Here is a 13,407-nt window from a genome sequence, read left to right as displayed (position 1 = left end):
CTGTGCAATTCAATTGCACTTGGGAGCTCTGCCATAGCAATGAAGCCCTTGGCATTCCTCGCATGTCCTACATTTTATAGAGTTTGTGAGGAGTATTGGTGACCTCTTTGATATGACAGTGAGAGATTGCCATACAAGTCCCAGAAGGAACATCTGGCATAAACACTTAGTGTGGGTGCAACTTCCAGCACCACTGGTACATTCACCCCTTGGATTAAGAGTGACTTGTATTACAACACACAGATCGATGGCAGTCTCATAAGAGAGGCAGAGTTTTCTCTGGCCAGCTGCCCACTATGCAGACACTTATACATTGTTTTGTATTTTGCAGAAGACTCTGGGTTGGCAGCATTGTCTTGCTTTCTCTGATGGTCTGTCCAGTTGATGGGATGCAGCCACCTCCATCTGCTGCTGGGGATCCTGTCTCCATATCCTTGCTCATTGCCCTCAGCCTTATCGTGGTCAAAAGCCAGTGGCTATAGCATTACATAGGCCATCCTGATTTCCTTGGACCCCTTACCAAAATTGTGCCTGTTAATTTAAGAGTTGACCTTTTTCTATCTGAAAAGCATGGTCTCTTTAAGAAAGTGGACCTCTGGCCAATCTGAGGACAGCTCCCTTTGAAGGCTTTTCTCCCAGGTGTAGCATGCCTTTCCATGAATACACTTTCCTCACAGACCTACATTCCAATGGATGCCACCTGCAGAATTCAGCACAGGTAAGGAGAGCCACTTTTAAACCACTGGGTTTTACTGGGGATGGTTTTGCACTCACAGAAGACTTGTGCAATTTGAATAAGTTAAACTAATTTAAATTAAATTAGATTAGATTAAATTAAATTAAAGACTTAATTGCTGCCAGAAGGGCCTACAATTAATTTAACAAGTTTCTTCCTGAGCCTTATGACCTTTCTGATGTCAGTGGGCAGGACACTTTGGAATTTCTGCCACCAACTGCATCGCAAGATAATTTCCCACTGACAGCAAACTCCTGCATGCCTTTCTATGTGAGCAGTGTCCCTGTTCACCAACTTCACCGACAAAATGGTTACCCAGAATTCAGTCCAGCAAAGAGAATATTCCTGTGGAACTTCACTATCAATGCCTTATTGTAAAAAGAAAACACCACTTCTTTGTAAATCAAAATAAAATCCAATATCTTTTCCATCTGAGCTGCCTTCAGGAACCTATTTTAAAAATGGCTCTGAGCATTGCCACTGCAGAACAATCATTGACAGTGCAGGCCTTATGCACTCACTGTCAATGACCTGCATTAAAGGTGTCACTGAGCAAACAATCACAGAGGAGGACAGCTCTCCCCCACTTCCTCTGCTCCCCTTGCTACTGATCAGCCATGATCACATTGAAAGGCAACAGACTTGAAGGACTGAATGGCCTACTTAGAGTCATAGAGATGTGCAGCCCAGAAACAGGCCCTTTGGTCCAACTCGTCCACGTCCAACAGATATCCTAAATAAATCAAATCCCATACTTCTGCTTTTACCTCTAAAAGTCTGATAACAAGGTACATAATGATGTCTCTGCACACATGCACAGTTTGTATACTTCCAAACAAACAAGCAGCTACATTCCAATCTCCTGGAATAGTTTGTTTGGCTACCTGGAGATGAATGCTGATGCTGAGCCTGCTCACTGCCTCAGTGGCAGGAGGAGAAGTCCATCCTGCCTGGGGCCTGAATGGGAAGGGATGGGGTTGCTTCGTTTATGGCCCTCTTTTCACATCAGTCACAATCCTCAATGTTTGCCCCTCTGAGGGCACTGCTTTCCCTCCAGCCTCTTCATCATGACCTCCACCCCTCTACCACCACCACTCCCTATCCCATCTCCCCTCCCCACTGAGAGGCTCGCACTGATCTGGTCCTGGGCTTTGAATTTGAGGACTGATTATGGTCCCAATCCTGGACACTGGCGCTACTAGAATGACAGATCTGCCATGATTCTGCTCCTACATTAGCTAAACACAAACTCGTCAGTCTCACATTAGGACTGATGAACTAATTGTAGGTTCTGTTCACTTGAAGATATATTACAGGATTTCTCAGAGCTGGGGAAAAGTGGTAATATCACTGGAATCATAATCCAAGGGCCACTGTGGAAAAGTGGTTATATCACTGGAATCATAATCCAAGGGCCAAGGTTTTCCAGGAAAGAAAAGGAATATTAACTTTAACGTTACAGCTAAGCCATCCAGGAGTAATGTTAGGAAACAATTTCTCCACAAAGAATAGTGAGGGAAAATTAAGCACAGTGAATATACAGGATCAATAGAATCTGTTAGCTGAGGGTGCTAAGGGAGAAGCAGTGAAAACAAGCTTCATCAACCATGAATCGAGAGAATGATGGGACAGGCTCAAAAGGGCTAAATAGCTCATTCTTATTTCACCAAGCAGGGCGGAATAATCACATTTAATAATTTGTGCAGACAGCAAAGCAGTAAGAAGAATGCACTGATTAATTTTCACTGCTTAATCGGTTTGCAGAGAGCAACCTAAAGGCTTGGATATAAGTGGCTTAAGGTAGAAACTGCATTATTATAAAGCTACTACAACAAAAAGTAGAACGTCTATTGACTTTTAAATCAAAATGAAGAAATTTTGCATTCCACATGCATATTCCTCATCACATAGTTACAAACTTGGCACACTGTTTGAAAAGCCAGTAATACCGCAGACAACAAGCTTAATGTTTTTACAGTGCAATTGAGGAAATTTACATCTATTCAAGTGATTTTAAGGTATTTATCTTCAGCATCCTCAATAGCACACACTGCGGAGAAACACAGAACTAGTGGCAGCATCATCTGGCTTTACACAGGTCACTGTGCTTATCGGAAATTACAATCTGTTTCATGACTGCAATGACGGCAAACATGACAATTTCACCAGTAACGCAACTGCAAAGCCTGTGCCAGTGTTATGAATCACCAAGCATCTGAATTAACAGATATGTCAGCCTGGAGATGGGTCACCTGACCATCTGATAGAATGGCACCGTGAAACTTAAATAAATGTTATTTCAGGGCAAGGAGAAATACTGATTCATAACTCACATTGATTTCTGCTTCATTTAACACAGAAAGAAATCTTTCACTTCTTTTGTGAGACACATGGCAGTTTGTAGGTAATGGAAAGGTTAGTGGCTTTATAGTTTGAACCAATTTTGCAATTCTTTACACAGGATATACAGAACAAAAATAGATTATTCAGCCAAACTTGTACATTCTGGTATTTATCCTTCACATGGGCATTTTCTCATCTCCTGCAATTTAAATCTACCATTATAGCCAACTATTCCATTCTGACTTAAACAATTATCTAGCTGTCCCTTAAATGCGTTTGTAGTATTCACTTCGACTGTTCCCATGACAGTGAGTTCCATATTCTTACCATTCTTTGAGTAAAGGTGTTTCTTCTGAATTCCCTAGTGTTTAGTTTGCTTCTTCTATGGCCTTACTAAGCTGTGCCACAATGTTTAGTGATGTATTGATGTATTTATATTCCAAGATGCCTTTTGCATCTATTCCCCTAAACCTGCACTATCCAAGTATTCATTCTAGCAAAATGTACCATAGCATCCCACATTTATTTGTGATATTCATTGCTTCACCTACTTTGAAAGGGAAAACTGATCTTTGATGTTTCAAAGATTCAAAATACAACAATTATTAGGTTCAATTTTACCGGTTTCCCATAGGAGTCATGAACTGGTGAGATAATTCCGCCAATCACGATGTACCGTCCTGTCTTGTGCAGATAATCACGGGCTCTTTCTGAAAGCAGAAACAGGAAAAGTTGAATTTACAAGATACAGAACTATATGTCTGACCCAATCTTCACATTTCAATTCATTAATCAAACTGCATCTAGATACAATGACAAGCTTTAAAGGTTTCATCTAAACATATTTGGGCAAATCTTAGGAGTTTGGAAAGAAATTCAGATTTTTTGGAGGCCATTATAGAAAGCCCAAAGAAACTTCTTAAAACTGGCTTCTGCTGCAAGGAGATTTTGCATTTTAACAAATATTTCCTTCAATAACTCCAGGCACTTATGTATTTTCTTCAACATCTCAAAATGCTTCACAGGAGTGTTATCAACTAAAGTTTTCCATTGGGCTGCTAAAGGTCTGGTCAAACAGGTAAGCATGAAGGAACCTCGCTCTGAAGTGTAGTGTGATTCTAGCAGATTGTAGATTTCAGCAAAGACCTCCTCAGTGTAATGCAGATGTCTTACACACTGTTCTTCACTCAGCTTCAGGTATAAGATTGGCTCCCTTAACTGTCTGGGTAAATATGGCCTCCATTTATTGAGGCCCATTCATCTCTTCCTCCTTCTTGCTGCAGCAGGTTGCACTGTGCGTCACCTCTGTTCACTCTCTGTATCATAGAATAGTCCAAGGGGAAGTACATGCCACTGCACCCACTTGCTCCCAAGTGGTTTGTGCAGAAGTCCTAAAGACAGCAGATTCACCATCATCACCTGCTGCACCACTCCTTGTAAACATGTGCGACTGTGAAGGAGGGTGTGGCCATGCAGGCTGCTCTCAGGTTGGACTACATCAGCTTGTGGTTCAGGAGGGCTTCGCTCTTTCAACACTGAATGGGACAGCATCAAACAGGGTCCTACCATGATGGAGCAGGCAGTAGCTGTGATATCTACAACTTGCCCTCTACTGTTGCATAACTTGGGTCACTGAGGATCTGTATTCCAAGACAACTGAAAACATTTCATTTTCTCTTGTTAGAGAGCAATCTGCAGAGTAAGAACATGACTTCATGAGGAGTACAGGTGCCTCCATGGAGCAAGGGCCCAATAATTGCACATTCACACTTTGTGGATAGGAAAAGGCTTTGTGGATGACCGTTACCAGGTTACAGGCTCAGACAGTGCGACCTGTGGGTAGGGCTTTGCAGTGTGGATGCAGCTGAGCACCATTGGCAGGACTGGCAGTGCTGCCATATTGGCATTGTCAGTAGGAGGGCACTGCCTGTCGTTACAACAAGAATTAGACATCAGGGACAACAGCCTCCACAAAGGAACTGCACTGCAAACCTTCTGCTTGCAGAGACCCAACCACTGCGGTTTAATGTTGCCAACTTCATAAAACTGCTCACACAGCTTGTGTCAGACTTCCTATTGTGCAGTAAATTTCATTACAATCCTCAGCTCTTAACACAGCAAGGGCCCGTACACCTCTGAAAAACTTCTACTGGTGTAAGGTCACTGAATTCATTGTGGTACTGCATTCAGTTCCTCAGGGTAAGACTGATGGTATCCACCTCCTCAGCTATCTGCTCCCATTGGCTTTGACAAATTTGACTGCAGAGTCTTCTGCAACCTCCCCTCCCCCCCATATGGATAGATCACATCTGTTATCCTCTCCACTTCTTTAGTCGCGGTGTCCAGTACAGCCTCAACAAACATTGGAGCATGTTCTCCTCCCTGGTGCACCATAATTCACTCTGCTTCCTGCGCAATGTTACAAAAACTATTCTCGGCAGAGTGCTGTTCCCATTGTGTGGAATGGGCTTGAAACAGGCTTACTTGCAGAAACTGGTGTCCCCAGCTGAGGGGTGCAACCACTGACAAGTGCATAGTGCTGGCTGGCATATAGCAACCATACAGTTGAACAGGGAACACAATGCTGACATCTTGTCTGCATCAAAAGCAAAGGCAGTGGATTAATCACACTTCAGTATCCCTATGCCTATTTTGGGATCTATAAAATCTCTCTTCCAGACCCAGAATGAAAATTGAGCATCTGGTTCATTGCATCTTACAAATACCAAAGTTTTTTTAATTACTAAACTTACTTAACTTGATTACTTTCCTCCTGATATCTTGAGGCAAAGTCTTTATATTCACTAACAACTACCCTCACAATTCAAAAATCTTAGTTATGGTTCTTTTTCAATCTTTTCTCTTTCAACAAGCAATTCATTAACAGCTTCAGAGTTCATCCAAAATCCAGAATCATCCATTAACGCTATCCTTTCGCTCCTTTCAAATTGATCTTCTTTTAAAATATAATGGGCAAACATCAATTTACAGAGCAATTCTCTGACAATGGTATGTTGTGAATTTCTGATCCGAATGAAATATAAAGTAATTTTGACTATCAATACAGTCAACATTTTTAAAAATGACAAAATTTAGTTCTCTCTTTAAAGTCATATGTTCAAGTAGTTATTTACAAATAAATTAGGTTTTGATGAAGTACTCGTATTAAATGGATGATTTATGGTTCTGCAGTCCCACAGTGGGCTTTGTTCTCGAGGAGTGCAGGTGGTTTTTTTAACAATTAGTGAATAAGGATATAAAATGGATTTTTTTTCTGAGGAACCTAGACGGCTTCCTATAAAAAAAAATCATATAAAGCTATAAATCTCCCTTTAAATCCCTGTCCTTTATGAATATACAGCCATAAAGAAGCAAGAATATTTTTATATTTCCTGCTGTGTCTTCATACTTCATAAAAACAGAACTGAATGGAAAAAAAATCTGTTTTTATTTTGAACCAAAGTTACATAGTTTGTGGTTAACATTAAATCAAAGAGGGTTGGTTTAGCTCAGTGTTTTGACAGTTGGCTTACAAAGCAAGGTGATGGCAACAGCTTGGGTTCAATTCCCATTATTAGCTGAGGTTACCATAAAGAACTCTCCTTCACAACCTCTCCCCTTGCCTGAGACGTGGTGACCCCAGGTTAAACCACCACCACTCATCTCCCTCTAAAGAGGGAGCAGCCCATTGGTCTATGGCAACTGGACTTGATCAGACCAAAATCTGCAGCTTTTTTTTTGAAGGAAATGGGATATAAAAATAGGCAAGTTTGCTAAATTGTATACATCTGAAAAGTTCAGAAATGTTCCGAAGTTCAGTTCAGTTCTGAAGAAAGGTCACTGGCTTGAAACATTAACTCTGCTTTCTCTCCACAGTTGCAGCTAAACCTGCTGATTTTTGTCAGCAATTTCTGAATTTGTTTGCTTCTGATCTCCTGCATCTACAATTCTTTGTTTTATTTTTGGCATGGAGAGAGGATTGGCTGATTAACAGGAGCAAAGAATCGGCATAAATTGGTCTTCACCAGTAAAACGTAATGAGTGGCGTGTCACAGGGATTAGTGCAAGGACTTCAACTGTTTACAACTTATGTAAATGGATTAGAAGATTGCAAGATTTGCTGATGACATTAAGGTAGGTAGGAAAATAAGTTGTCAAGTGGACATAAGGAGGCACCATAAAGATATAGATACACTAAGAGACCTGGCAAAGATGTAGCAAATGGAGAAAATGTGGAATTGTCCACTTTGGTGGAAGAATAGAAGTAAGCATATTTTCTAATCAATGAGAGATTGCCACGCTCTGAGGTGTAGAGTGACCTGGGTGTTCGCAGGAATGAATTACAAATGTTGTGAATGCAGGTACAGCAAGTAATTAGGAAAGCTAATACAATGTCACCAATTATTGTGAGAGGAATTCAATATAAAAATAAGGAGTTTGTGCTTCAGTTATAGAAAGCACAATTGATCATTTTATTTAAGTAAGGATGTAAATATATTGAAAGCAGTTCAGAGAAGGTGACCAGAATAATACTTGGATTGAGAGGGTTATCTAACGAATAAAAATTAGACAGTCTAGACATGAATCTGCTGAAGATTAGAAGATTAAGAAATAATTTTGCTTGAAACATATAAGAAAATGGGCAGCATGGTGGCTCAGTAGTTAGCACTGCTGCCTCACAGCGCCAGGGATCTTGGTTCAATTCCAACCTCAGGCGACTGTCTGTGTGGAGTTTGCACATTCTCCCTGTGTCGGTGTGGGTTTCCTCCCACAAATCAAAAGATGTGCAGGTCAAATGGATTGGCCATGCTAAAGTGCCCATAGTGTTAGGTGCATTAGTCAGAGGGAAATGGGTCTGGGTGGGTTAATCTTTGGAGGGTCGGTGTGCATTTGTTGGGCCGAAGGGACTGCTTCCATGCTGTAGGGAATCTAATGTAATCCTGACGGAGTTTGACAGTGCAGACATGGAGAGGATGTTTCCTCTTTTGGAAAAATCCAGAACTAAGAAACACTGTTAAATGGTCGCCCAATCAAAACAGAGATGAAACAAGTTTTTTTTTTCTCTTACAGAGTCATGAATTCTTGGACATCTATTGGTAATAGGTGGTGGAAGCAGAGTATTGAATATTTTTAAGGGAGAAGTGGATAGATTCTTAAGCAAGTTGACAGAAGAGTATCAAGTATAGGTGAGCATACAGATTTGAGATTCCTATAGGATCAGCCATAATCTTACTGAATGATGGACAGGCTTGAGCAACAAATGGTCTCCTGTTCCGAATTCATCTGCTTAAATGTACAGCCTGGAGATTTTGTTAAAACAAATTTGGAGAGCTTCCTATATTTACATCTCACTTATTTCTACTCTAAGTCTCAAGCTAATCATAGATGTACATGTAACTTACAATGAACCACAGAACGCACTATATGCAATAGATCTTACTTGCAAGTACACGGGTTAAATATGTAAAGATTGTTTACATGCATTGACAAGTCAAAGTCTATCTGTGTTATTCTATAATTTGACCACTGACAAAGAAAACGATTTGTAATTTATTTAGCTGAGTTAGCTTTGGAGATTGTATTTGGGAACAGACCCAATCAGGTTTCTATATTTTGAATGGAGAATCGCTGCACTATGATAATCAACTGGCATAGGGTCAAACCAATAATCGGGTCACACAACGCAAGTATGCAGCATCCTTCAAATGAATATCAGGAAATACCTTGAATTGACTCCAATGTAAACATTAAAACCAATTACATAGAGTGCACTAGAGTCCTGCAACCATAAACAAAAATGTTAAACGGCAACTAAATGAGTTGAATCTTTTGGAAGGAGGTAGCAGAAATAAGTTATAAATACTATTGATTTAGTAAATGTACAAAGTCTTGCAATACATCCAGGATAAACATCTATCAGGAAGGTATCTAAACTTGGCTATTCTAATACATTCCTGTCTAGCCTCCTCTGCATAAAATTGAGTACTTCAGAAGTATTCGATGTCCAAACTCACAACAAGTCCTGTTCACCATCTCTAATCTAAGCTGGTGTTTATCAGGCAACACTTTGCATTTGAAATTCCCATCCTTGTTTCCAAATTCCATCAGGGCCTCACCCGTTACTATCTTTGTACTCTTCTCCTGCTCCACACCCCAGTGAGAAATCTGCGAGTACTGGTTTCTTTAGCAGCCATACAGTAATCATTTCACTATTAGAACTGAGCCTTCAGTTTTAAAGGCCCTAAACTCCGGAATACCCTCCATCAACCCATCCAGCTCTCCGCTTGACTATCACTCTTTATATATAGCTTCCACAAATACCATTTACAAATATACTGACAGCACACTGTATATACCTCCTGTGACTATCCATCCCATGCTCACCTGTACGCGTCCCCACTGATGTTCTCACCTGAGCTCTCTGCAGCTGTACTCAGATACCACCTCATTGTGTGGTGATGCTGGTACACAATCTGTCCTGGCTGCAGCCCATTCGTGGCTGCTGGGTCACCACAGCTGATCCAAGCTCTCATCTAGCATTGAAAGTATGCACAGGGACAGTAAGGCAAGTAGGCATCAGATCAAATGATGCTGCTCCTATATCAGTGCTTGCTGGAGCTCTCACTCCTCCTTCTCAGTGGATTGTGACTGTAGCAAAAGGGGGAGAGTGGGTTGAAGGGCAGGATGGGTTTATACAAGAGGTCCATGGTGACATCATCAGCTGCTTGCTCATCGTAGCAGATGTCAAGATGACAGTGAGCTGGGAAGAAGGGGCATAACAGAAGAACATATCATCATCCTCCATGTGCTCAGTGATAACGGATGTGGCAGGGTCCAGCAACTGGCCTCACAATGTGGAGACACAGCTTCTCTGCACCCTGGAAATGTTGGTGCCCTTGCCACCCACCAGCTCTGCTTTGCTCCTTCCTATTGAGTTCTACATTCTCTGCCAAGGAAACAGATCACTGACTGTGTAGCACTGAATCTGGGGGGATAAACACATTGTAGCTGAATTGATAGAGGTTTGTAAAGGAAGCCAGCAGTGGGTTGGGATGGCAGAGTTGGTAGATGCGTGAGGTTGATATCTGGATGTTTGGCATGTCCTGAATGCTAGGATTAATGCTGGAGTTATGGGGTTGGGAAAGGAGGTGGGAATGTGTGTGTTGGGGATGGGGGAGGCATTGACCTGGGTGAGAGACTGGTGGAGATATACAGAAATGCATTCGCTGGTCTTCATCACTCAGATTTCTTGTGCCATTGCTGCTAGGTCCTTGGGTACAGCCTCCTTGCACTGACATCTCTGATTTGATGATCCCAGTCTCTTTTGGGATCTTCCCCTAGGGTCACCAAGGCCTCTATTGAACCACGCCATCTCTCTGCCTGTCCTTCTAACTCTGCTAAAAGAGACTGTCCAATGAGTCATCAGAAAACAACCCATCAATTCAACTCTCTGAAAGAATCATTTTCATTAGGAGTGCACATTACCTGTATTCTTTAAAGATTTAAAATGTTATCAAACAAGTCTGATACAGCTTTGCACTCAGCTGAAGATATAACACAGCTAGACAACACTAAAGGGACTAACTTTGCATCAATATAAGGTGATCAGTAAAGTATATTGTTATGAAGTTGAAGGCATGTTACTGTACCTTTAAGAGAGAGAATGATGTTCTGAACTGAGAGATTACAATCACCTGTGTGTATGACTATATGGTAGGCTAGGGTGTACTGGAAAATTGAGAATATGTAACATTTGGCTGTGAAATGGATACCTGAGTTTGGTTGCTGTCTTGACAACAATTCAAATGTAACCAATCAGTTTAAAGTATGCCCCAGGATACGAAAACCTAATTGAGTTTGAATTTATTGTTTTGCCAACATCAAACTAATGAGACAATTCAATTTTGGGATATATAAGAATGTGGACATTTAGAAAACTGGTCAGAGAGCAACTGCTGTAGAGCAAGCGCTGGAGAGCTAATTGTCCATCTAACATCTTGCACTCAAAGAAACTAGAAAACATTCTCTACCAAAGGTACATTTTCTGTGAAACATACTCACAGTAAAGAGAAAGATGACCCAGGATGAGTGAAGACAGAGACTGTGGAATTTTGAAATTAAGTTGATGTAATTTTAATAAGTGTCTTATTTGAACAACATATTTTTATGGAGTGAGTATTGTATCCGTTGCTCCCGATACGGTCTCCTCTACATTGGGGAGACTGGACACCTCCTAGCAGAGCGCTTTAGGGAACATTTCTGGGACACTCGCACCAATCAACCACACCACCCTGTGGCCCAACATTTCAACTCCCCCTCCCATTCTGCCAAGGACATGGAGGTCCTGGGCCTCCTTCACCGCCGCTCCCTCACCACCCGACGCCTGGAAGAAGAACGCCTCATCTTCCGCCTCAGAACACTTCAACCCCAGAGCATCAATGTGAACTTCAGCAGTTTCCTCATTTCCCTTTCCCCCACCTCACCCCAGTTCCAGACTTCCAGCTCAGCACTGTCCCCATGACTTGTCCTACCTGCCTATCTTCTTTTCCAACTATCCACTCCACCCTCCTCCCTGACCTATCACCTTCATCTCCTCCCCCACTCACCTACTGTACTCTATGCTACTTTCTCCCCACCCCCACCCTCCTCTCATTTATCTCTCCACCCTTCAGGCACTCTGCCTGTATTCCTGATGAAGGGCTTTTGCCTGAAACATCGATTTTACTGCTCCTCGGATGCTGCCTGAACTGCTGTGCTCTTCCAGCACCACTAATCCAGAATCTGGTTTCCAGCATCTGCAGTCATTGTTTTTACCTACCTTAGAGGTAGATAGTAAGCAGTTAAGAGACAGGGGGCTTAGATTTGTGAATAGTTTTTGTTTAATGTTCATTTTTAGACTTATAAAATAAATTGATGTTATTTTCTTTAAATGGTAGAATTTGGGAGATCTCTGTCACTCACATTTTAACACATTATGAGGCGAGGTGAGCTGTTCTGAGTGTTTGGTTTAATTAGCAGAAAAGGTTCGCTTCTGCATTGTGATAGTATTCTGAGAACTTTAATCAAGATCTACATTAATTATTTCCCTATGTTGTCAGGTTTTTGAACTTGATACATCAGACTTTACACACACTTCCCTTTCTATGTCCTTCTATATTAAGTCAATACTTAGCATCTATCAAAGATAAATTTTATTTTCCATTTGTCTGTTCCATAATCAATTAACATTTTTTTGTCAGTAACCCCTCCCTTTTAAGCCAAGTTTAGATGATACAAAAGTAGGGAAAGTGATGAATGTGGGACAATAATGTGGATTTGAGATAGAAATGCAAGACTGACCCCTTGCAGAGTTCCAATCAACAAGCCCTTTGGTCTAGCAAATATGGAGAGTTTTGCATAGAAGAAAAAACACTGCTTAAACTGCATCTAAAATAATTAGGAGTAAATACATTCATTTATTAAGTGGAGCCCAAGACAGGGAATCAGAAAAAAAACAAATAACCGAACAAGAAAATAAAAAGGTGTCATTTACACAAAGGGCAGAACTTGTACAAGGAAAGGGAGGTGGATTTGCATGCATGCAGAGAATTAAAAGGGTTAGGATCTTATCATCACTCTGTTCTCCTCCAGATTTCACCTGGATGGATATGTAGGCAGCTGATGGGTTAGGCTTCTAATATTATCATAGGTAATTCAATTGTATTTTAATCATGGATTCTCAACATAATTGAGAGTGAACCAAAGTCCTCAGCTCACTGAAATGACTGCACAGCGTGAAGTGTTTCTTTATTAAACTGACAGGCAAGAAAGTCTTTGAAGAGCTTCAGTCATGGGCAGGGAAGAGGTGGCTTGCTCATTGCACTCCTTCTCGCCACTTGATAAATCATTGTATACTTCCTGAAAGTATCTTCAATCCCCCTGTCCTAAACTTTCCTTAGCTTCAACTGTATTTCCCTGTTGGCAGCCTTTCTCATGGAAAAAGAACAGCTTATACAGCATTCTCTTCTACTTCTGCTGGGATCAGGCCAAGTATCAACATTAACACCAGCACTAGCTCCTTTCAGTTCTGATTACCATGCCAAATCACAGGCCAGAGGAAACAAACATTCAGATCCAGATCTCCCCAACACCCATCCTGCCTGATCACCCTCTGAGTTACTTACAGGGTGCCTAGGCTAATGTTCTGTGGACAGAGGTTCAAATCCCACCACGGTAGCTGGTGCAAATTAAATTCAATTGATCAACAATTCTGGAAAGGAAAGCTAGTCTCAGTAATAGTGACCATGATACTTTTATCAATCCTCAGAAAAATCATAAATGGTTCATCA

At 41.3% G+C, this 13,407-nt stretch overlaps 1 protein-coding gene across 1 annotated transcript in view; it reads right to left on the bottom strand.

Moving 5' to 3' along the window:
• Nucleotides 1-13,407, bottom strand: part of nmnat2 (nicotinamide nucleotide adenylyltransferase 2) — a 259,268-nt gene that overhangs the window by 158,248 nt on the left and 87,613 nt on the right. The window contains exon 2 of the mRNA XM_043699527.2: nt 3,701-3,789. Within this exon, the coding sequence (XP_043555462.1) occupies nt 3,701-3,789 (89 nt within the window). The remainder of the gene's footprint in view (nt 1-3,700; nt 3,790-13,407) is intronic.

Source organism: Chiloscyllium plagiosum, unplaced genomic scaffold (assembly GCF_037043375.1).
Source record: "Chiloscyllium plagiosum isolate Xiang-an unplaced genomic scaffold, Cpla_swu_hap1 HiC_scaffold_9, whole genome shotgun sequence".
NCBI classification, from domain to species: Eukaryota; Metazoa; Chordata; class Chondrichthyes; order Orectolobiformes; family Hemiscylliidae; genus Chiloscyllium; species Chiloscyllium plagiosum.
The sequence above is the reverse complement of the archived record's forward strand: the minus strand, read 5'-3'. Positions and strand labels throughout refer to the sequence as shown.